Here is a 24464-nt window from a genome sequence, read left to right as displayed (position 1 = left end):
CTCCTTCTGTAATGTTTAATACCCTAGTCCCTCTTGTCTGGTCTTAAGTGATTGACATGAAAAGCTGCTTCTCATCCTTTTTAGCCTTCCCCTTTCAGTTCCCCCTTTGCTTTCTCATAGGCCACTCTAACAGACTGAGCCCTGGCCAGGATACAGCAGAATTATCAGTTTCCCAGTTCTCTGTGGTTTATAGAACCCTGGATCCGGTTGCCTAATTTTAGTCCCAGCCTTAAAGTGCTGATTCACACTTAGCTTGAGGCCCTATGTTGTTGTTGCCTCTTCCTTTCTGTTCTGCCTCTTCCCCTCAACCCTTTCCTTTCTTTGTTTAGTATCTTCTCTTCTCTCCTTTTTTCTATTCTTAGCTCTCCAGTCTCCATTGTTGTTTTTTTTTTTTTTTGAGACAGAATCTCACTTCATTGCCCAGGCTGGAATGCAGTGGCGCAATCTTGGCTCACTGCGGCCTCCACCTCCCAGGCCCAAGCGATTTTCTCCAGTCTCCTTTCTAATTTGTCTCTTTCTTAGTCTGCTGGTATCTGCCCTGCCTCCTAATCTTATACTTCTATCTCTGGTGTATCCTAGTAGTTACCATCACCCAGAAACTTGGAGTGGGCGTTCGTTTTAGGCACTAAAGGGGGAAACAAAAGAAGGATGAACCCACAGTATACCTGGGAAAGACAGGGCACATTCAGTCACTCAGGAAGTTTTTTGTTTGTTTGTTTTGAGACGGAGTCTTGCTTTGTTGCCCAGGCTAGAGTGCAGTGGCACGATCTCAGCTCACTGCAACCTCCACCTCCTGGGTTCAAGTAGTTTTCCTGCCTCAGCCTCTTGAGTAGCTGGGATTACAGGCGCCTGCCACTGTGCCCAGCTAATTTTTGTATTTTTAGTAGACACGAGGATTCACCATCTTGGCCAGGCTAGTCTCGAATTCCTGACCTCGTTATCCACCCACCTCGGCCTCCCAAAGTGCTGGGATTACAGGCGTGAGCCACCGTACCCAGCCCACTCGGGAACCTTTTTTTTTTTTTTTGAGATGGTCTTTCGCTCTTGTTGCCCAGGCTGGAGTGCAACGGTGCAATCTTGGCTCATTGCAACCTCCACCTCCCAGGTTCAAGCGATTCTCCTGCCTCAGACTCCCAAGTAGCTGGAATTATAGGCGCCCACCACCACACCCAGCTAATTTTTGTATTTTTTTTTAGTAGAGACGGGGTTTCGCTATGTTGGCCAGGCTGGTCACGAACTCCTGACCTCAGGTGATCCACCCGCCTCAGCCTCCCAAAGTGCTGGGATTACAGGCGTGAGCCACTGCGCCCGGCCCACTCGGGAACTTTTTAAAGCACTCTGTGCCTTCGAATATAGCAAATATCCACAGGAATAGGGCAGATGGACAGATTAGTGGATACGTAGATCCTAAAGTAACCCAAAATGGATAACATAAAGCTACTCCCACTGGGTTTGTGTTGTGGACTGGTAGAGGTAGCAGCAAAGGGAAGACCCAGCCTGCAGATGTGGTGAAATCCAACTTGGATCCTATAACTGCATTTCTTCTAAATCAGTGGTCCCCAACCTTTTTGGCACCAGGGACCCGTTTCGTGGAAGACAATTTTCCACGAACCAGGGTGGGGGATGGTTTCGAGATGATTCAAGGGCATTACATTTATTGTGTACTACATTTCTATTATTATTACATTGTAATATATAGTGAACTAATTATACAACTCACCATAATGTAGAATCAGTGGGATCCCTGAGCTTGTTTTCCTGCAACTAGACGGTCCTGTCTGGGGGTGATGGGAGACAGTGACAGATCATCAGGCATAGGGACCCCTGCTCTGGAGGGCTTAATTACAAATAGACACAGTATGATAATGTATATCTAGTTTTATTTGCTTTTCTATCAACGGCTCAATAGTCTTTCAGAATGTGTTTTACTTTTTGATCGCAAGTCCTGTTGCAGATCTAAGAACCATTTTGGGAAGGTCGTTGGACTCAGGAAAATGTTCAGTTGGAGGCGATGACCTGAAGGAAAGACAGTTATGTCCACAGTCAGTAACTCCTGCCTACCTACTTTCTTGTTTCCTCAGGGCTCCCAGTTAAGTATGGTTTTGTACTGGGTTTATGGGAAGTTGACAGGGTGTGGGGACAGGGAGGCAGGAAGTCAGCCTCAACTGTGATAGGACAGCTCAGTGTTATAGGTACATACCCAGAATACAGTGGCAAAGACAGACCTTGAAATGGCCGTGAGCCAAGATTAATACACAAAGCTCCAGAATGTGTTTGAAGGGTGGAGGGTACAGTGAAATGTGTTGTGTGGCCTTTCCACCAGGTCAGTGTAGGCAGAGCCTCACCTAACTCTCAAGCATTATTTAAGGTGGTAAAACCTGTCAAAAATTAGAGCAGGCCGGGTGCTGTGGCTCATGCCTGTAATCCCAGCACTTTGGGTGGAAGGTGGATCACTTGAGGTCAGGAGTTCAAGACCAGCCTGACCAACATGGTGAAACCTGATCTCTACTAAAAATACAAAAAAAATTTACCAGGTTTGGTGGTGCATGCCTATAATCCCAACTACTTGGGAGGCTGAAGCAGGAGAATCACTTGAACCCAGGAGGTAGAGGCTGCAGTGAGCCGAGATCAAGCCACTGCACTCCAGCCTGGGTGACACAGTGAGACTCTGTCTCAAAAAAAAAAAAAAAAAAGTTAGAGCAAATTATCATAATGTCCTTAGAAAGACGTTGTGGGAGAGGAAGTCGGTGCCTCCTTCCCTTGCCCAGGAGTACGCAGGTCTTTCTGAACCTGTTTTTCCCTGGGCTTTGACTTAGGAAGGCACTGATATGTCCCTGATTCAGATTTGATGTTGCCACTGTCTTACCCTAAGCAATAAACAATACAGTGAAGTCTGCTCTGTGGGTATGTGGAGGGGAGGGAATTCAGGATGGCAGCCTTATTGAAGGAAAGTACACCGTGGAAGGAAGGGAAGGGAGTAAACACATGAATGTGGTAAGGAAGATGACGGCTTGCCCAGTCCATCCAACGTTTGTTCCCCAACCCAGCCAGTGCGTAGGTCTCCAGGTGACCCCATTTCAACCCATCATTTGAGAGGACTCACATTATTTATCCAGGAGATGTAAGCAGAGACCCGGGTGAAGACTGTAGGCTTCCTGGAGACATTACAGCCCCGGCTGGACACAAAGCTGGTCACTCCATGGACAGAATACTTGCCATTCACCAAGCAATGGAGGGGGCCCCCAGAGTCACCCTGCAGGGAGGAGAAACAGAATCCTAAAACTCCAGATCTTCGGGCTTTTGCTTGCACTCCCCCCGCCCCCGTCTCTGGTTGTGAAATTCTGTACGGTTTTAAAGCTCCAATGCAAATCTCCACCTCCTTCATGTCCCCACAATCAAAATGAATCTCTTCTTCCTTTCTAAACAACCACAATACTTCTTCTCTTTTGCTGCACTTATTTCATGTTCTGCCTTGTATTTTGGTTTCATAATTTGTTTGTACCTCCTCACACATGTCTATGAGCTTCCTGAGACAAAAACTCTTACCAAGATCTTTCCTCTCCACAATGCTAGCATAGAACTTTAAATATCTAAAGTTCAATCGCTTTTATTGGCTTAAATTGAACCTGGGGTGGCAAAAATAGGGCATTCTAATAATTTCTTTATCCCCAGCATTTAGACCAATGGGTATAATTAGACCAAGTATTTAGACTTGGTAGTCAAAACATGCTAAACTAAACTGGAATGAAGGGGAAAGTGATGTATTAGGTTACATGCTCAACTGGGAACCTGGGTTTATGGAATATGATCTTGCCTCCCTTCTTACTCAGCTTCTAGAATGCCAGGTCCATAATGCCACACATAAAATGGGAAGATTCTTCTCTGGAAAAACTGAACAGTCCAAGAGGAAAGACCTAAAGATACTGACATTGGAGGTCCTCCACTAAAATGGCCTCGCCAGATCACCTGACAGAGAATCCACTATTGATGAACCCCAACTAAGGCTCAGAGCTACCAATCAGCCCACCCACTCTGGGTAAAAATACCACCCCCACTCTGAAATAAAAGCAGATGGTTAAGGATCACTAAACATCTAAAGAATGCCTCTAGCCGGGCCCGGTGACTCATGCCTGTAATCCCAGCACTTTGGGAGGCTGAGGCGGGCGGATCACGAGGTCAGGAGATCGAGACCATCTTGGCTAACACGGTGAAACCCCATCTCTACTAAAAATACAAAAAATTAGCCGGGTGTGGTGGCGGGTGCCTGTAGTCCCAGCTACTCGGGAGGCTGAGGCAGGAGAATGGCGTGAACCCGGGAGGCAGAGCTTGCAGTGAGCCAAGATGGCGCCACTGGGCTCCAGCCTGGGCGACAGAGTGAGACTCTGTATCAAAAAAAAAAAAAAAAAGGAATTCCTCTAATATAAAAATAAAGATTGAAACAAAGAAACAAGGAGCTAAATAAAAAATGAAGGCAACCGGCCGGGCGCGGTGGCTCACGCCTGTAATCCTAGCACTTTGGGAGGCCGAGACGGGCGGATCACGAGGTCAGGAGATCGAGACCATCTTGGCTAACACGGTGAAACCCCGTTTCTACTAAAAATACAAAAAATTAGCCGGGCGTGTTGGCGGGCGCCTGTAGTCCCAGCTACTTGGGAGGCTGAGGCAGGAGAATGGCGTGAACCCGGGAGGCGGAGCTTGCAGTGAGCCGAGATCGCGCCACTGCACTCCAACCTGGGAGACAGAGCAAGACTCCGTCTCAAAAAAAAAAAAAAAAAAAAAAAAAGACGGCAACCAAGACTATGCAGGGAGAAGAAAACAAGCAATAAAACCATAACTAATAGGCTGGGCATGGTGGCTCACACCTGTAATCCCAGCACTTTGGGAGGCTGAGGCGGGCGGATCACCTGAGGTCAGGAGTTCAAGACTAGGCCAACACAGTGAAACCCCTAAAACTCTATTAAAAATACAAAAATTAGCCGGGCGTGGTGGTACATGCCTGTAATCCCAGTTACTCAGGAGGCTGAGGCAGGAGAATCGCTTGAACCCAGGAGCTGGAGGTTGTAGTGAGCTGAGATTGCACCACTGCACTTCAGCCTGGGCGACAGAGCGAGACTCCGTCTCAAAACAAACACACAAACAAAAAACATGACTAATATGCATCCATGATACAAGAACGGCATACCACTAAACAACATTCAGACAGCAAAAAGAGCCTTTGGAAATTACAGATTTGATAGATTTAGAAATGAGAGACTGGAAGAGTTGGAACATAAGATAGAACAAACATGATACAGAGAAAACAAGAGGACCAGCTTAGGAGGCAAACGTGAATAACAGAAATTCTAGAAAGAGAAAAGTAAAAATAGAGTGGGAGGAAATCAACAAATAAACAACATTTTCTGGATCAAAGGTCTGGAGTTTCCGGGAAAACCCACCCATTAAGTATCCCTCACAACGAATGCAAATAGATCCACATAGACCACTAGGTCAAGAGAAGATGATATAGGTCACTTAACAAATTAGTGGAGTGTGTGGGGTTGAATTAATGAAAAACTGACTATATTAAGCAAATGAAAAAGACAATTTTTAACAGACATTGAAAAAATTGAAAAAGTTGTGCAGCAAGGGCTGACCTTGATGGTTTATGACTGTAATCCCAGCACTTTGGGAGGCTGAGGCAGGAGGACTGCTTAAGCTAAAGCCAGGAGTTTGAGACCAGCCTGGGGTACAAACCGAGACCCCCATCTCTATTAAAATTTTAAAAAATCAGCTGAGTGTGGTGGCATGTGCCTGTAGTCCTGGCTACTCAGGAGATTGAGGTGGGAGGATTTCTTGAGCCCAGAAATTCAAGGCTGCAGTGAGCTGTGATTGTGCTACTGCACTCCAGCCTGGGTGACAGAGTAAGATCCTGTCTCTTTAAAAAAAAAAAAAAAGTTATGCAGCAAATGAAAAGTAAACCTAGAATATATTACATGATTTTGTTGTAAATAGCATTTTATATAATCATAGTAAATACCGAATGTTGATCTAACCAAAATATTTTGAGAGGTTGAGATGGTGATCAGAAAATGTCATGCTTGGAGGGCAGGTATGTATATATAAAAAATAAAGAGAATCACATCTGCCATAATGTCTGAACAGAAAAATAGCAGTGTAAGTATATAATTTTAAAGATGTAGACACCAAAAGAATCAGCTGAAGAGTTGAAAGTGGCCTCCCATGGGGTGGGAGAACTAGAGTAGCTATTCTTTTCCATTATTGAGCCCCATAATCTTATTTGCCAATTTAAGCTTCAATAAAAAGTAAAACTTGGGGCCAGGTGTGGTGGCTTACACCTGTAATCCCAGCACTTTGGGAAGCCGAGTGGGTGGATCACATGACGCCAGGAGTTTGAGACCAGCCTGGCCAACATAGCGAAACCCCGACTCTACTAAAAATACAAAAAAAATTAGCCAGGTATGGTGGCTCATGCCTGTCATCCCAGCTACTGAGGAGGCTGAGGCACAAGAACCCAGGAGGAGGAGGTTGCAGTGAGCTGAGATCACGCTACCGTACTCCAGCCTGGGCGACAGAGCAAGACTCTGTCTCAAAAACAAACAAACAAAAGTAAAACTTAAAAAAAACTAGGGAAAGAGACCAAAATTTCAAACTGGGATAATTCTGTGTGTGTTTGTTTTGAGATGGAGTCTCGCTCTGTCGTCCAGGCTGGAGTGCAGTAGTGCCATTTCGGCTCACTGCAACCACCACCTCCCAGGTTCAGGTGATTCTCCTGCCTCAGCCGCCCGAGTAGCTGGGAGTACAGATGTGTAGCCCCACTCCCCGTTAATTTTTTTTTTTTTTTTTGAGACTGAGTTTCACTCTTGTTGCCCAGGCTGGAGTGTAATGGCATGATCTCACTCAGCTCACTGCCACTTCCGCCTCCTAGGTTCAAGCAGTTCTCCTGCCTCAGCCTCCCAAGTAGCTGGGATTACAGGCATAAACCACCACACCTGGCTAATTTTGCATTTTTAGTAGAGATGGAGTTTCACTATGTTGGTCAGGCTGGTCTTGAACTCCTGACCTCAGGTGATCCACCCACTGTGGCCTCCCAAAGTGCTGGGATTACAGACATGAGCCACTGAGCCCGACTGTTTTTTTTTTTTTTTTTTTTTTTTTTTTTAAGACAGAGCCTCTGCCCAGGCTGGAGTGCAGTGGTATGATCATAGCTCACCACAGTCCCAATCTCCTGGGCTCAAGCAGTCCTCCCACTTCAGTATCCCAAGTAGCTGGGACCACAGTGTGCGCCACCTCGCCCGGCTAATTTTTAAAATTTTTGCAGAGACAGGGTCTCCCTATGTTGCTGAGGCTAATCTCTAACTCCTGAGTTTAAGTGATCCTCCCACCTCAGCCTCCCAAAGTGCTGGGATTATAGGCATGAGCCACCATGCCCAGTCAAGGGTAATTACTTTAAAGTGGAACTACCTGTACTCCACCCTAACTGCTATTTAGGAAACGATGTTTTCTTTAGATTATTGTACTCAAAACAAAACAATCTCTTCCACCTAAATTCTATTAGGGATTTGAGAGTATTTCAGGGGCTAGAGGAATGATAGATAAATGAATTGTATATAATACTATTGTCTTGTGCTAATTGACCCGAAAAGAGACCAAGCCTCAGGAGAGAGGGAGGGTGTGGCTGAGGATTTTAGAGCAGAAGGAAGAGTTGGAAAAGAAATCAGTGGGGATGGGTTGATTGAAATGGGAGGTTCTAAGTGAATCCACTCTGAGGAGAAGGGTTGGAGACCCAGAACTGTGAAAGCCCAGAAGACACTATTTGAGAAACTCCAGTGGGGAGGGACCTGGGGACACAATTGCCTCTGAGAAGTGTCAATTTGGAGTGGCAGCCAGAAGAAAAGTACTCGTTTTTTTAGAGCTCAGGGCTTATGGGAGAGCACAGGCATGTGTATTCACTCAGAAAGGTTAAACCTTAGGAGGTTATAGGTGAAGCTGGCTGATGAAGGCCTAGAAGAGGTTGCATTATGCATTAGTCTATTTTCCCCCTTATTCCCATGTAGAGTCCCTGGGATACAGGACTTTTAAATGTTAATACCAGGAAAGTCTAGGGCAAACTAGGATGAATTGGCTACTTTATTTCCATGGTTCTTTGTACTCATACACACAAAAAACTTTTTAATCCTTTTTTTTTTCTTTGAGACAGAGTCTTGCTCTGTTGCCCAGGCTGGAGTGCAGTGGCACGATTTCGGCTCACTGCAAGCTCCACCTCCCCGGTTCACACCATTCTCCTTCCTCAGCCTCCTGAGTAGCTGGGACTACAGGCGCCCGCCACCACACCCGGCTAATTTTTTTGTATTTTTAGTAGAGACGGGGTTTCACCGTGTTAGCCAGGATGGTCTCGATCTCCTGACCTCGTGATCCGCCTGCCTTGGCCTCCCAAAGTGCTGGGATTACAGGCATGAGCCACCGTGCCTGGCCTAATCCTTTCATTTTTATAGTTTCAGCCAGCCTGCCAGCTTCTCTCTCTCCTCCATCTAGTTTGGACCTTGCAGTTGATCTGCAATCCTGTCCTTTTACCCCAATCATGCAGGAAACCGTCTTTGAGTAAAACAGAGTGAATCATGTATCCATGTGGTCGTAGTCTGGTCTCCAAACAGCCAGTCAGCAACATCTTGGAGGACGGTCCTCCCATTCACACTAACTATTCCAGACCCATACAACCCTTTCCCCTTCATTTTCAGCAGTCAAGTTGACTCCTCCTAGTTCATGAGTAACTAGAAGCAATAATGTAGAACACCTGCCAACGTTCGGCTACCAAATCCAGCAAACTTTTCTATGTCTGTGTGCACATCCGGTATCCCTCTTCCTGTTCAGAGCCAGCTCCACCTGTGCTCTTAGTTCCATCTCTTTCTTCTGTGGGATCTTGTGCCATCCATTATTATTATTACCTCTGTCTGACTCTACAGGATTATTTCCTCTCTGCCTATTTATGCACTCAATTTTCTTTTCTCTTTTTTTGAGACGGAGTCTCACTCTGTCACCCAGGCTGGAGTGCAGTGGTGCGATCTTGGCTCACTGCAACCTCTGCCTCCTAGGTTCGAGCAATTCTCCTGCCTCAGCCTCCTGAGTAGCTAGGATTACAGGCACGAGCCACCATGCCTGGCTACTTTTTTGTATTTTTAGTAGAGATGGTGTTTCACCATGCTGGCCAGGCTGGTCTCGAACTCCTGACCTTGTGATCTGCCCGCCACAGCCTCCCAAAGCACTGATATTACAGGCGTGAGCCACCGTGCCCAGCCAATTTTCTTCTCTTAGAAGATCCACTCCCTCCATGACTTGCTGTCCTTAAAGCTACTAGACTTTTTTTGTTCTTCCTTTTTTTTTTTTTTTGTCCTCTTTTGAGACAGGGTCTCACTCTGTTGCCCAGGCCGGAGTGCCGTGGTGCGATCATAGCTCACTGCAGCCTCGAACTCCTTGGCTCAAGTGATCTTCCCACCTCAGCCTTCCAAGTAGCTGGGGTTACAGGTGCACGCCACCACATCCAGCTAATTTTTAAAATTTTCATAGAGATGAAGTCTCCCTACATTTCCCAGGCTGGTCTCTAACTCCTGGGCTCAAGCGATCCTCCTGCCTCAATCTGCCAAAATCTTGGGATTACAGGCATGAGCTACTACACCCGGCCGGTTATATTTCTTATTGCCTCTTTATTTCTTACCCTTCGGACAAGCTTCTGCCCTCACCACTCCACTGAAACTGCTCTTGCCAAGGTTACAATTGCCAAAGTGGCCACTTTCAGCTCTTATCTACTGTGGCTTCTGGGTGAATTGTATATTATGTGATATCTGTAAGTACTTCCTGAGATTTCATAATATCCTTATTACCAGGTTTTTATCTTACCTCTACTTCTCCTTTCTTAGATCCTAGTGGTTTCTTTGTCCTCCACTTATCCCTGAAACACTCAAGTATTTATGTTCTGACAGTTCTTTCCCAACCCACTGCTCTTTTCTCATTGAACAGTTTTTCCCTGGAATGGGATCTGATTTGTTCTCAGTAGGTATCTCTAGCCCAGCTCTTCCCCCAGGCCCCACTTTTTCTATCTAATTTCTTGGCCAGGCGTGGTGGCTCATGCCTGTAATCCCAGCACTTTGGGAGGCTGAGGTCAGGAGTTCGAGACTTAGCCTGGCCAACATGGGGAAACCCCGTCTCTACTAAAAATACAAAAATTAGCCAGGTGTTGTGGCACATGCCTGTAATCCCGGCTACTTAGGAACCTGAGGTAGTAGAATCACTTGAGCCCGTGAGACAGAGGGGGCAGTGAGCTGAGATCGCGCTACTGCACTCCAGCCTGGGTGAGAGAGGGAGACTCCGTCTCAAACAAAACAAAAAAAAACACCAAATTTCTTACTGGTTGCTATACCTGAATGTCCCACTGGGATCTCAGACAAAGGTTGTCCAGAACCAAACTCATCATCTTCTCTCTCAAACTCTGTAAATCTTGTCTCAGGGCAACAATGCCCTCCCCCAAATCACTTAAACCAGATGCTTGGCTGTTGTTCCAGATCCTCCTCCTTCCCTCCTCCGGTTCCTATCACCACTGCCTTAATTCAGGCCCTCAAATTTCTTGCTTAGATCATTGCAATAGCCCTCTAGGCAATCTCCCTGCCTCTCTTGTCTTCTTCAAAAACATGCCTAAAGAACAATTCTAAAAGGTGAATCTGGTTGTGCTAGTCTCCTGTTTAGAAGTCTTTGATGGCTTCCCAATGCCCAAGAGATAAGGTTCATGTCCCCAAGCCTGGCATTTGAAGCCCTGAGTTGTACAGCTCTTGCTTGCCTCTCTAGTCTTACCTCCTGACATTTCCTAGTATGGTGGTAGCTTCTATTCTAGCCCAGGGGTCAGCAAACCTCTTCTGTTAAGGGCCAAACAGTACATATTTCAGGCTTTGCAGGCCATACAGTCTTGATTGCAACTACTTTGTTTTGTACTACAAAAGCAGCCATAGGCTGGGCATGGTGCCTCACGCCTATAATCCCAGCACTCTAGGAGGCCAAGGCAGGAGGATTGCTTGAGGCCAGGAGTTCAAGACCAGCCTGGGCATCATACTGAAACCTTGTCACTACCAAAAACAAAACAAAATTAGCTGGGTGTGATGGCATGTGCCTGTGATCCTAGCTACTTGGGAGGCTGAGGTAGGAGGATCATTTGAGCCCAGGAAGTTGAGGCTGCAGTGAGCCAAGATGGCACCACTGCACTCCAGCCTGAGTGATAGAGCAAGACCTTATCTCTTCAAAAAAAAAAAAAAAAAAAAAAAAGCAGCCATAAACAGTTTGTAAATGAGCAACTGTGACTGTGTTCCAATGAAATGTTATTTATGGGCACTGAAATTTTATATATTCTTCATGTGTCATGACATATTATTATTCTGATTTTTTTTCCTTACCATTAATAAATGTAATAATTCCAGCCTGGGCAACATGGTGAAACCCTGTCTCTACAAAAAATACAAAAAATTAGCTGGGTATGGTGGTGTGTGCCTGTAGTCCCAGCTACTAGGGAGGCTGAGGTGGGAAAATCACTTGAGCCTAGGAGGCAGAGGTTACAAGTGAACCATGATGGTACAACTGAACTCCAGCCTGGGCAACAGAGTGAGACGCTGTCTCAAAAAAAAAATATATATATACATATATATATATGGCCAGGCGTGGTGGCTCACGCCTGTAATCCCAGCACTTTGGGAGGCAGAGGCAGGTGGATCACGAGGTCAGGAGTCCGAGACCAGCCTTGCAAACATGGTGAAATCCTGTCTCTACTAAAAATACAAAAATTAGCAGATGTGGTGGTGCGTGCCTGTAATCCCAGCTACTCGGGAGGCTGAGGCAGAAGAATTGCTTGAACCTGGGAGGCAGAGGTTTCAGTGAGCTGAGATTGCACCACTGCACTCCAGTCTGGGCGACAGAGTGAGACTCCATCTCAGGAAAAAAAAAAAAAAAACATACACACACACACACACACACACACACACACACACACATACACATACGCATACATATATATATATATAGAAATCGAAATGTAATAACTGTTCTAAGCTCATGGGCCATATAAAACAAGCAGTGAGCTAGATTCGGCTTGTGGACCTCCAGCCGCTGCTCTACTCTAGCCTTAGGGAATGCCCCATAATTCTGAATGTACTCTAGGTTGTTTCTTGGCCCCCTGCCTTTATTCATGCCGTTCCCTCCCTCTGAATGTCTTTTCTCCTTTTTGCCTGGCCTATTCCTATTTGCCCCTCAGGACCCACTACAAATTCTACTTTCTTGGGGAAGGAAAGTCTTTTCTGGCCCCAGTAGGTAGAGGTAGGTACCTACCCTTGGGCTTCCATATCACCTGTGCACATCCTGATTATTAACACTTAACCACATTGTATTACAATGTTCTATTGTATGTCTGTGCCTCTAGTTTCTTTACTTGACACTGTTTGATCCATCTTTGTAACCTTAGCACTTAGCACAATGCCTGGCATATAGTAGATATATAATGAATAGTTGTTAAACTGCATTAAGAAATCTGGGGTGGGGCATGGTGGCTCACGCCTGTATTCCCAGCACTTTGGGAGGCCAATGTGGGAGGATCACTTGAGCCCTGAAGTCTGAGACCAGCCTGGGCCACAAAGCAAGACCCCATCTCTATATTAAAATAATAATAATAAAAAAAGCTTAAAAAGAGAAATCTGTAAGATAGTTTATGGCTGATTGATCTTGTCAAAATAGAGGAAGGTTATATTTGTTATATATAAGCTATTATAAAATTATTTTGTGCACTTTCCCCTATCAAACTCACCTGTACATACTGCCAGAAATATCACTGGGGTAAAGGGATGGTGGTAGAGGAACTGCAAGAGAAGTAGGACTGATAGGTAAGAGGGAGCAGGGTACTTCTTATACACCATCACAACCACCTGTCCAGGCTCAGCTGCATCGCTGCCATTAAAAAATCTAGGTAACAAATTTGGCTGGGCATGGTGGCTCACGCCTGTAGTCCCAGCACTTTGGGAGGCCAAGGCGGGTGGATCACCTGAGGTCGGGAGTTCGAGATCAGCCTGAGCAACATGGAGAAACCCTGTCTCTACTAAAAATACAAAAAATTAGCCGGGCGTGGTGGTGCATGCCTGTAATCCCAGCTACTTGGGAGGCTGAGGCAGGAGAATTGCTTGAACCCGGAGGCGGAGGTTGCAGTGAGCCGAGATCGTCCCATTGCACTCCAGTCTGGGCAACAAGAGAAAAACTCCATCTCAAAAAAAAAAAAATCTAGGTAACAAATTCTAAGAACACACACATATACCAACAACAACATATAAATGTTGGGCCATGTACAAACTTTGAAGTGAGGGCATCGAGCAAGATCAATTTTAAGGTTCCTTTCAACTTTGAGTTTCTGCATGTGTAGAGTTACCAGCACAGGATCATTCTCACTTAGACGCCAGAGTAGAAAATTGAGTCTGTGTAGGACTAAGAGTAAGTGTCGAATAGGGAGGTGAGGAAGAGGGGTGGAGGGATAGGCAGAGAGTGGCGGGACCTGGGGTGGGACCCCCTGCAAATGTTCACCTGGCATCCAGAGCGAACTCCATCTCCACCAGCACACACCATGGTGTTCTTCACAGTGGAGCCCCAGTAGGAGGAGCTGGAGCAGATGGCGTAGTCCACAGAGGGCAGGTAAGCCTGCTGCAGGGTCTGGGCCAGCTGCCCATTGGCTGAACAGGACACACAGCATTGGCAGTCAGCTCCAGATGTGGTCCAGCAGAAAAACCTTCCACCCCTGCCACACCTTCCCAAACTCTCGTGAAAGCTGAGCTCAGGGCAAACTCCTTCTCTCTCCCTGTTGCATGTGGTGGATCCTCTGTCTTCTCTCTTTATATGGCCGCACAGGACCCTTCCCTCAGGGAGGCAGCCTTGCTTACTGTACCTAGGCTCCAAGCCACCAACCCTACTCCTGCTTCTTTTCACTCGTGGATAACTTAGTTGCACCATGGAATGGCCTTATTTGTGGATGATTTATCTGTCTGTTCTGTTTGCTCCTGCAAGCTCCATGGAGCAGAAATGGGATTGTGCATGCTTGTTTCCATTTCTTTCTTTCTTTTTTTTTTTTTTTGAGATGGAGTTTCACTCTTGTTGCCCAGGCTGGAGTGCAATGGAGTAATCTCGGCTCACCACAACCTCCACCTCCCAGGTTCAAGAGATTCTCCTGCCTCAGCCTGCCGAGTAGCTGGGATTAAAGGCATGCACCACCATGCCTGGCTAATTTTGTATTTTTAGTAGAGATGGGGTTTCTCCATGTTGGTCAGGCTTAAGCGATCCTCCTTCCTCAGCCTCCTGAGTACCTGGGACTACAGACTCATGCCACCACGCTCAGCTAAGGATCCTTAATTTCTCTGGACCTTGGTTTCCTCATGTATAAAATGAAGGGCTGGCTGGGTGCAGTGGCACATGCCTGTAATCCCAGCACTTTGGGAGGCTGAGGTGGGAGGATTTCTTAAGCTCAGGAGTTCGAGGCCAGCCTAGGCAATATAGCGAGATCCCATCTCTACAAAAAAATTTAAAAATTAGCTGAGTGTGGTGGTACATGCCTATAGTCTCAGCTACTCAGGAGGCTGAGGTGGGAGGATCACTTGAGCCCAGGAAGTGGAGGTTGCAGCCTGGGTGACAGAGCGAAACCCTGTCTCTAAATAAATAAATAAATTTTAAAAATGAGGGGCTGGTAAAAAAAAAATTCTCTGATAAAGTCTTTTTTTGTTCTAAGAGTCCATGAATCTGTCAACTACTTCACAGCCCATTCTTAGCTTGATATAATGCATCAGTTATTGTATCTATGGTTCTTTTAGCTCCTGGTCTCTGGCCATAAGCACCTAGGACCACAGAAAAAGGTGTCTTAGAAGCTCAGCTACCTAATCAAGATCCCCGTGGTGGATTGTGCCAATGTAGGCAACTTACTCTTGGTCTTGCCCCAGCCTGTGATGTAGCAGGGACTGTTGTTAGCCAGGATGGCTCCCTCCTGGGGCAGAACACCCAGCTGGACATAGCTATTGAGGGTAACGCTCTGCGCCAGGCGCAGCAGGGCGATGTCATAGCTGCAGGAGAAAAGGAGACTGCTCACTCATGGGATCAGCTCTTCCCTGAGGTCAGCATATACACTGGCCCTCTCTAAGCATTTGTATCCCCGTGGAATTGGAAAGTGACGACTTTGAAGAAGGACGGGGCTCACTTGCTAAGCCTCAAACTAGAGCAATTACAATTTAACATGTAAACATTCTATGTTTAACAGCAGCATCTGCTGGTGGGACATTGGTATTGCAGCCTAGCTCTGACCTTTGCAACCCAGGGAAGTAGAGAATGGGGGAATCTGAAAGGAGCAGAGTGGCATGATCTTGGTGGCAGAGTTCTCAAACAAGAAAAATGTAAAAGGCTGAGTGGCTCTACAAGCTCAGTAGAATATCCCAATTCCTTGAACCCACCCCCACCTCCACATGCTATAGAATTGACCACTATTTTAATTATTTATTTTCCAGAAGTTTACAACTCAACTTGCAATTTTCCCGTGTAAGATTCACTTTAGGAAATTTACTTTTGCTGATGGAGTCTATTCTATAATGTGAATAATAAATAATGATAAAACCCCCCATAGAAACAGAACATTAAAATCTGCAGAGAATGGTAATCCACTGTGCAAACCAGCCTGGATCCAACAAATCCTAAAGGTCTTCAAAGACTCTCAAGCCCTCCAGAATGTCAGTTCTCTTTTTCTTATGAGACAGAGTCTCACTCTGTCACCCAGGCTGGAGTGCAGTGGCGCGATCTCAGCTCACTGCACCCTCTTCCTCCTGGGTTCAAGTGATTCTCCTGTAATCAAGCGATTACAGGCACGTGCCACCATGCCTGGCTAATTTTTTTTTTTGTTTGTATTTTTAGTACAGACAGGGTTTCACCATATTGGTCAGGCTGGTCTCAAACTCCTGACCTCAGGTGATCCGCCTGCCTTGGCTTCCCAAAGTGTTGGGATTATAGGCATGAGCCACTGTGCCTGGCCCAGAACCTAAATTCTCAAAGTCCTCCTGGACGAATGAGCCAGCTCATTGCTCCCTCTAGGACATGGTGCCCTCTCTCAGGCTCAGCTGGGCTCCTTAACTAAAGGCCAGGCCAGGCCAGGAGTCACGGACCAGGTTTCAGGCCATGCAATCCCTCTAGCCCTCTGAAAGAACAGGTGAAGGCAGCCAGTTATTGGCTAGTCAGGCCTCACCGCCCAGCCCAGGGCCAGCTTGGACTTGCTCCTACCCGGCAGCCACATTATCGCTGTTCCAGTATGGATGCACCACGATCTTCTGCACACTCACGTACTGCTCAGTGCCATCATTCTGGCTCAGGTTATGGTCTCCAGCCACCACGCGGAAAGTCTTCTGGCTGGCGTGAGAGAAGGAATCCCTGAGTCATCCAGGGGACTCAAACCTTCTCTACCCCACTTAGAGAAAAGTTGAAAAACCATCTTTTCTTTTAATCATTATTATTTAGGAAATTTTTTTTTTTTTTTAGAGATGGGGTTTTGCTGTGTTGCCCAGGCTGGCTTCAAACTCCCAGGCTCAAGTGATCCTCCCACCGCAGCTTCCCTAGTAGCTGGGACTACAGGTGTGAGCCACCGTGCCCAGGTTTTGTTTCTTATTTTAGGACAGGAACCCATCTTATCTGGTCTAGGCAGAGGAGGGATGTAAGACTCTCCAAAATGAGAAAGTAACAAGCTCTTTCATTCCCTAATTGACTAACTTGTGGAAGTGAAAAAAACTACCATCACTTTGATTTTCTCGGTTTAACATCATAGGCTGAATATCTTGTAACCTGGGAGAGGTGTAGTGCCCATAAATGAAATATTGGCTCTCAGCCACCAAGATTTTGAAGGAAGCATAGACTTTTAGGCTAGTTGTTCTTAAAGCGTGGTTCCTGGGCCGCAGCATGAGCATCACCTGGAAACTTGTTAGAAATGCAAATTATCAGGCCTCACCCTGGACCTACCAAATTAGAAACTCTGCTGGATGGGGCCCAGCAATCTGTGCCTTCCAGGTGATTCTGACACATGCTCAAATGTGAAAACCATTGCCCAAGACAAATAGGAAAAAATAGTCACCAGTCAGACATTGACTAGGCACTTACATATTTACTCAATCCTCACAACATTTCTACAAAGTAAATGTTCTTAGCCCATTTTAGAGATAGGAGAATGGGGGCATAGTTGCCCAAGGCTACATAGCTAGAATTTGGTGGAGCAAGATTTGAATTTGAGTCTCCCTGTCTCCAAAGTTTGTACTTTCACCATACTACCTCCCTGCAGGCCCTGAACAGGAAAGGAGCCACTGCCCAGTCCCTGAAGTGCTGTCCAGAGAGGGCAAAATTATATCCTCCTTCAGAAGGTCAGCCCCTTCCCCTTCCAGGGGCCCAGGAAAGCTTGTCTTTGTTTTTCTTACTAATCCACGCAGTGAGCAGCTGTCATCACCCAGTTCTGTCTGATAAGGGTCCCTCCACAGGTGTGATACCAGGAACCTCCAGACCGGTACTGGAGGGAAATCTAGATGGGGAGGAAAGAAAGAAGGGATAGGTCGGTGTTTCTCAAATGGTTTTGCCCCAGGTCGGTTGCAGTGGCTCATGCCAGTAATCCCAGAACTTTGGAAGGCTGAGGCAGGAGGATCAGTTGAGCCTAGGAGCTGGAGACCAGCCTGGGCAACATAGTGAGACCTCGCCTCTACAACGTCAAAAATAATTAAATATAAAAGACTTTGCCTCAAACTACATGTCACCTCCTTAAAGTCCTGCTGTCCTTCAAAACATTCTCTTTCTAGGCTAGAGATGGCAAATAGGTTTCATCTGACCTGCCAATTGCTACTGATTGATTGGTAGTGGCCACCTGGAGTGTGGCATTGATAAGGGGTGTGTAGATGCTTCTGGGGCCAGCAGGAAGGGATGCTCCATCGCTTGGTGATGTTTGCTGTGTACATGGATGGAGGAGTAAAGGCACACAGTGTATTTGGCATTATCTCTCTAGGTTGTTGCAATGGACCTAGAACCCATTGTAACTCCTTTTTTGGAACTCCTTCTACCTCTGTTCTCCCTTAAAGAGGAACTATAGGCCAGGCACCATGGCTCACGCCTGTGATCCTAGCACTTTGGGAGGCCAAGGCGGGTGGATCACGAGGTCAGGAGATCAAGACCATCCTGGCCAACATGGTGAAACCCCATATCTACTAAAAATGCAAAAATTAGTCGGGCGTGGTGGCATGCACCTGTAGTCTCAGCTACTCAGGAGGCTGAGGCAGGAGAATCGCTTGAACCCAGGAGGTGGAGGTTACAGTGAGCTGAGATAGCGTCACTGCACTGCAGCCTGGTGACAGAGCGAGACTCCATCGCCCCCCCTCCTCCCCCAAAAAAGAGGAACTATAGGCAAAGATTTGCTCCATCACCTAAGCCCAACAACAGGCTTAGGTCTCCAGAGCTGTACCTTTAGTGTTTTCAAGACATCTCCTGTCTCCCCACTTCAGGGACTACTTAGAAATACCAATGGGAGGCCAGCCGCGGTGGCTCACGCCTGTAATCCCAGCACTTTGGGAGGCTGAGGCGGGTGGATCACCTGAGGTCAGGAGTTTGAGACCAGCCTGGCCAACATGGTGAAACCCCGTCTCTACTAAAAATACAAAAATTAGCTGGGCATGGTGACAGGCGCCTGTAATCCCAGCTACTCAGGAGGCTGACGCAGGAGAATTGCTTGAACCCAGGAGGCAGAGTTTGCAGTGAGCCGAGATCATGCCATTGCACTCTAGCCTGGGCAATGAGAGCAAAACTCCATCTCAAAAAAAAAATACCAATAGGATGTTTGTTTTTATCAGTTCATGTCTCTTCCTCTGGCACCTCATGTTATGTAATAGCTCTACTCCTGAAAACTGGGGCTCAGACTTTTATAAGCTAAAACTCTGATTGCAGTGATATCTTCTCAAAGTGTGGATCTTCACCAGTTAATTTGCCAGGTTTACATATTTAGATCACTTAAATCAGGGTCCAGCTGCCCTGTTAGCAAAGTGGAAACTCTAAATAGCCAACTAAGCAGCATGCTGTACGTGTGTGTGTGTGCGCGCGCACATGCGTGCAAGCATTGTGACACACACAGTGTGGAGTGGTGTGCGTGTGAGTTTCAAGGTATGTGGAGTCCAAGGTGACTGTCTGGCACCCAGTCTTTCTTGCGTGGCACAAGTGCTGTCGCTGAGAATATAAATGTATCTTGTGTTTGGGTGTGTGCCTTGAAGAGGGACTGTGGTTGGTGTATAAATCCCCTCCTCCAAGCCTTTTGCATTTAGAAAACCACCTAAGCCTGATCTCATCCATCTTTAAAATCGAGAACCTAGACAATTGGAGAGCTGCTTGTTGATAGGGACATGCACAAACACACATGATACCTTATGTCATGCACTGAGCTCTTATTTGGGTGGAAGTCTGGGGCTGGGAAGGAACACCCACCTGAGAGGGCCAGGAATTCCTCCCGGCCTCAGTCCCTCCGACTACGCGGGCATTGGTTTCCGGAAAGTCCTGGGTGCTGTGTCCTTTGTGGGGCAGAAGAAAAGTGAGTGATGACTAAGCATGGGGTCAGCCAGGGGTAGGGGTGGGGGGTGGCGATTGTGCTTTGAGGAATGTTAGCCTTGTCTGCAAATTCACAGTTCCTCTCTAACGAATGAGGGGCCCAGCTGTGAGTTCTCTGAGCCCCTTTTGAAAACAGGGGTTCCTGGGTGCCTTCTGTTTCCCCCAGGTGTTCCCAGAACTCCGGCATGCTATGAAGGACCTCTCTCAAACCACCAGGCTAGGCCCCAGAGGCTCCTTGTGGTCTCCTCTTTGCTCAAGATCACCCTTTGGCCTGAAGAGACCCCCCCCCCAACTCTTTGACCCCCACCAGCCCCCTAATGCTTTGGCAAGATTCTCCAGGGTTCAGGGCCTGCAGTGCACACCCCAGCCAGGCACCTGCTGAGGAAGTCCTCCTGTCAATGGGGGTGGTGGGGAAGCCCAGCGACCCACCCCACTATCAGATGGGGCTTCTCTCTGCTTTGTGGCCCAGGGACCTGCCACCCAGAGGGGCCTGAATAGCCAGTGGCCCTGACCTTTTCTATCTTGGCCTCCAGGAGAGTAAAGGACGCTCTGCAGGCAGAGCGTCCCACCTGCCCTGGGACAGGGTGCTGGCCTGGACTTAGGGAAAATTTGCTGACCTTCCTGCCCAAGTCCCCCTCCCTATAGACCTCAGGCCACATGATCCACTTACCATAAAGGACCAGGGTTGTGAACACCAGGAAGCGCAGCATGTTGCCGATGGAGTAGACCACTGCCTTCTTGCTTGGACCAAGCCCTCTTTATACTCCTCTTAGCAGCAAAGCTGACTGTCTTCTTGCCAACTGGCAGGGCTGAGGGTGCAAGGCAGGGAAAATCACAGGTGACATGGAAATACAAATGAAAATATTTCTTTTCAAGTAAACTAATGTATCTGTTATTCAAAGACAGAACAAGGCCAGGGCTGAATTAATCATCTGCTTTTAATTGAAAAGCATCCAACAAACTCTTTTTCAGAAATAAGATGGAGAACCAGGGCTGGTTTTTCTCTAAGGGAGCACCCCTTGTCATCCATCACTCTCTCGTTGTCCTCAGTGGCACCATAAATGCAGAGACTTGCCCTGTGCACTAGCAGCTGGAGGCCAGGGGGATAGTGGAAGAGGGGGGAGTGGTTAGCAAGGGCAAGGAAGACACAGCAACTCTCTCTGCCCAAAGAGGGAGATGGCACATGCCCCCAGGATGCAGGCATAGGTGTAAATGCAGACACAAAAGCCAAATAGATGCAGTGGAGATAATTCTGGGGGAGGAAAGTACTGAGAAACAGGCTTGGGCCCTCTCAGATGGAGAGCCAAGAAGGGGCTCCCAGAGGAGAATATGAGGCAGGGTAGAGGAGGGGATCCTTGGGATGTGAAGACAGTCTGAGGGCTATGAGGGTAGATGGAGGGTGGAGGGCAAAGGGAGAACGAGAGTAGGAGCCGAGGTTCCTGCAGGAGATGAAAGGCTTTGTTCATCACAGTTCGTAGAGGAAAGAGAAAGGAGTTGCGGCCGGGCGCGGTGGTTTACGCCTGTAATCCCATCACTTTGGGAGGCTGAGGCGGGCGGATCACAAGATCAAGAGATCGAGACCATCCTGGCCAACATGGCGAAACCCCGTCTACTAAAAATACAAAAATTGGCCGGGCGCGGTGGCTCATGCCTGTAATCCCAGCACTTTGGGAGGCGGAGGCGGGCGGATCACGAGGTCAGGAGATTGAGACTACTCTGGCTAACACAGTGAAACCCCGTCTCTACTAAAAAAATACAAAAAATTAGCTGGGCGTGGTGGCAGGCGCCTGTAGTCCCAGCTACTCGGGAGGCGCAGGCAGGAGAATGGCGTGAGCCCGGGAGGCAGAGCTTGCAGTGAGCCGAGATCGCGCCACTGCACTCCAACCTGGGCGACAGAGCGAGACTCCATCTAAAAAAAAAACAAAAAACAAACAAACAAACAAACAAAAACAAAATACAAAAATTAGCTGGGCATGGTGGTGCGCTTCTGTAGTCCCAGCTACTCTGGAGGCTGAGGCAGGAGAATCGCTTCAACCTGGGAAGCAGAGGTTGCTGCACTCCAGCCTGGAGACAGAGCAAGACTCTGTCTCAAAAAATAAATAAATAAATAAATAAATAAATAAATAAAAAGAGAGAGAAAAGAGTTGCAATGTGCCTTGAGGTGGGCAGAGGACCCTTGGGTTGGCCACAAAATGATCAGAGCCACTGCAGGCTCCAGAGCAGAGGACTATGGGTGCAGCAGTCATGGTAGCAACGCATGGGGTTTGGAATTAGGCAGGGAGAAGCCAGGAACCTAGACAGAAGCAGGACCATCACCTGCCCACCCAGGGCTTTTGTTGCCTAAACACTCCAGAATCCAAGCTTCATGGCTGCAGGGATGGGAGAAACCTGGAAAATGCTCTTTGAAGGAATCTGCACAGTCACCTTTTCAGTGTCTAGAGCTGTTCAGAGGAGTTGCACTTTGATGCTCAGATAACCTGAAGAGCTTGCTCTCCAGCCTGCCCTCCAGCATTCTGGCACACTCAGGGAAGAGGGGTGAGCTGCGCTAGGGAACCCGGGGCCTCTTTCGTCATTCTCCTCCTGCTTCCCTGCTTCCTCTGGCCTCTAGCCCCAGGATGAGGAGTCCAAGAGGAGGCTTGAGGGCCTCCTGAAGGTTACCTCTTTACATCACAGCAGGATCAGATCACCTGAGGTCAGGAGTTCCAGACCAGCCTGGCCAACATGGTGAAATCCCGTCTCTACTGAAAATACAAAAATTAGCCAGGCGTTGTGGTGTAGTCCCTGTGCTTGGGAGCTGTAATCCCAGCTCCTTGGGAAGCTGTGGCAGGGAGAATTGCTTGAACCCTGGAGGTGGAGGTTGCAGTGAGCTGAGATTGTGCCACTGCACTCCAGCCTGGGCAACAGAGCAAGACTCCATCTCAAAAAAAAAAAAAATCTTACTCTTAGGGTTAGGCATAGACAATGGCTTAATTTTTTTCTTTTTTTAAGACAGGGTCTCATTCTGTTGCCCATGCTAGAGTGCAGTGGCATGATCTCAACTCACTGCAACCTCCATCTTCTGGGCTCAAGCGATCCTCCCACCTCAGCCCCTCAAGTAGCTGGGACTACAGGTGCCAGCCACCATGCCCAGCTAATTTTTGTATTTTTTGTAGAGACGAGGTTTCACCATGTTGCCCAAGCTAGTGTCAAACTCCTGAGCTCAAGTGATTCACCCACCTCAGCCTCCCCAAGTACTGGGATTGCAGGCATGAGCCACCCGCCCAGCCAGACAATGACTTAAATTTTGAGGCATTGCATTTCTTCTGACATTGCATACCAATTCTAGGAATGAATTCTTTTGAGATAAACACTGGTCGGGCATGGTGGCTCATGTTTGTAATCTCAGCAATTTGGGAAGCCAAGGCGGGAGGACTGCTTGAGGCCAGAAGTTTGGTATCAGCCTGGGCAACATAATGAGACCTTGTCTCTACAAAACATGAAAAAAACATGGTGGCGCATGCCTGTAGTCCCATTACTTGGGAGGCTGAGGTGGGAGGATCCCTTGAGCATGGGAGGTCGAGGCTGCAGTGAGCCATGATTGTGTCACTGCACTCCAGCCTGGGTGACAAAACAAGACCCAGTCTCAAAACAAAACAAAACAAAAAAACAGGCAGAAAAATAAATGTTCAAGGTTGTGGGTTACAGTATAGTTTGTCACAAAGCTTGTTGCAAAATTGGAAAAAAGCTAAGTATTCATCAGTAGAGGAAGACTGAATAAATTGGGTTTAACCCTGCTATGGAATACTATATAGCTTTATTATTTTTTTGAGACAGAGTCTCTCTCTGTCACCCAGGCTGGTGTGCAGTGGCACGATCACAAATTACTGCAGCCTTGACTTTCTGGGCTCCAGCAATCCTCCCACCTGAGCCTCCCAAGTAGCAAATTTCACTTTTTTAAACCTCACTTTTCTAGATCACTTGACTTTTCTCCACAATATTACTTTAAAAAAAAAAAAACAAAACAAAATGGAGTCTCTCTCTGTTGCCCAGGGTGAAGTGCAGTGGCACAATCTTGGCTCACTGCAACCTCCACCTCCCAGGTTCAAGCGATTCTCCTGCCTCAACCTTGCGAGTAGCTGGGATTACAGGTGCCCACCACCACGCCCAGCTAATTTTTGTATTTTTAGTAAAGACGGGGTTTCGATATGTTGGCCAGGCTGGCACAGTATTACTTTGGTAATTAAAAATAAGAATAAATTCTGGGACATCTAGCTATTTGTGGCAATGGCCCCAGTACTCTTCATGTGGGAAACAGATCCCCAGAGAGGCCTAGCTCTTTAATGCTAGAGTGAGAGACTCCTAGAGCCGGGAGATAGTAGCACAGGGCTAGCAGCAGGGTTTTAAGAGGTAGGGGCCTTAGGTTAGCTGAGAGTGGTCAGAGGGGTGGGTTTTAAGGAAGAATACGGGTGTTGTTAGGGCCAGGCCAGGCTTGACTAAGGAAAATGCCATGAAGAAGCTAGTTTCTTGTTTGTTTGTTTGTTTTTTTGAGACAGAGTCTCACTCGGTCACCCCGGTTGAAACACAATCTCAGCTCACTGCAACCTCTGCCTCCCAGGCTCAAGCGATTCTTGTGCCTCAGCCTCCCGAGTAGCTGGGATTACAGACGCCTGCCACCACGTCTGGCTAACTTTTGTATTTTTAGTACAGACTGGGTTTCGCCATGTTGGCCAGGCTGGTCTTGAACTCCTGACCTCAAGTGATCTGCCCGCCTCGGCTTCTGAAAGTGCTGGGATTACAGTTGTCAGACATTGGTGCCTGGCCAAAGCTAGTTTCTT

The 24464-nt window shown here is 47.3% G+C and overlaps 1 protein-coding gene across 1 annotated transcript; it reads right to left on the bottom strand.

Moving 5' to 3' along the window:
* Window positions 1-422: 422 nt before the first annotated feature.
* On the bottom strand, window positions 423-20360 carry CELA1 (chymotrypsin like elastase 1). Its single transcript, XM_003810795.3, has 8 exons — window positions 20321-20360; window positions 19531-19613; window positions 17493-17593; window positions 16315-16440; window positions 14977-15113; window positions 13594-13739; window positions 3104-3253; window positions 423-2016 (listed from the first exon to the last, which is right to left on the bottom strand). Exons 1-8 carry the CDS (start codon window positions 20358-20360, stop codon window positions 1999-2001), a joined length of 801 nt encoding a protein of 266 aa, XP_003810843.1. The 3' UTR covers window positions 423-1998.
* Window positions 20361-24464: the final 4104 nt, after the last annotated feature.

This window comes from Pan paniscus, chromosome 10 (assembly GCF_029289425.2).
Source record: "Pan paniscus chromosome 10, NHGRI_mPanPan1-v2.0_pri, whole genome shotgun sequence".
Classification (NCBI taxonomy): Eukaryota; Metazoa; Chordata; class Mammalia; order Primates; family Hominidae; genus Pan; species Pan paniscus.
Note: the sequence above shows the minus strand (reverse complement) of the source record. Positions and strands in the feature narration are given on the sequence as shown.

Bases quoted from the DNA above. Each gene is read 5' to 3' on its own strand.
- CELA1 (XM_003810795.3), bottom strand. From the start codon at position 20,360: ATGCTGCGCTTCCTGGTGTTCACAACCCTGGTCCTTTATG. The intron at 19,614-20,320 runs GTAAGTGGATCA...TGCCCCACAAAG, and splicing joins CACAACCCTGGTCCTTTATG to GACACAGCACCCAGGACTTT. The intron at 3,254-13,593 runs GTGAACATTTGC...TCCTCCCTGCAG, and splicing joins GAGTTCGCTCTGGATGCCAG to GGTGACTCTGGGGGCCCCCT.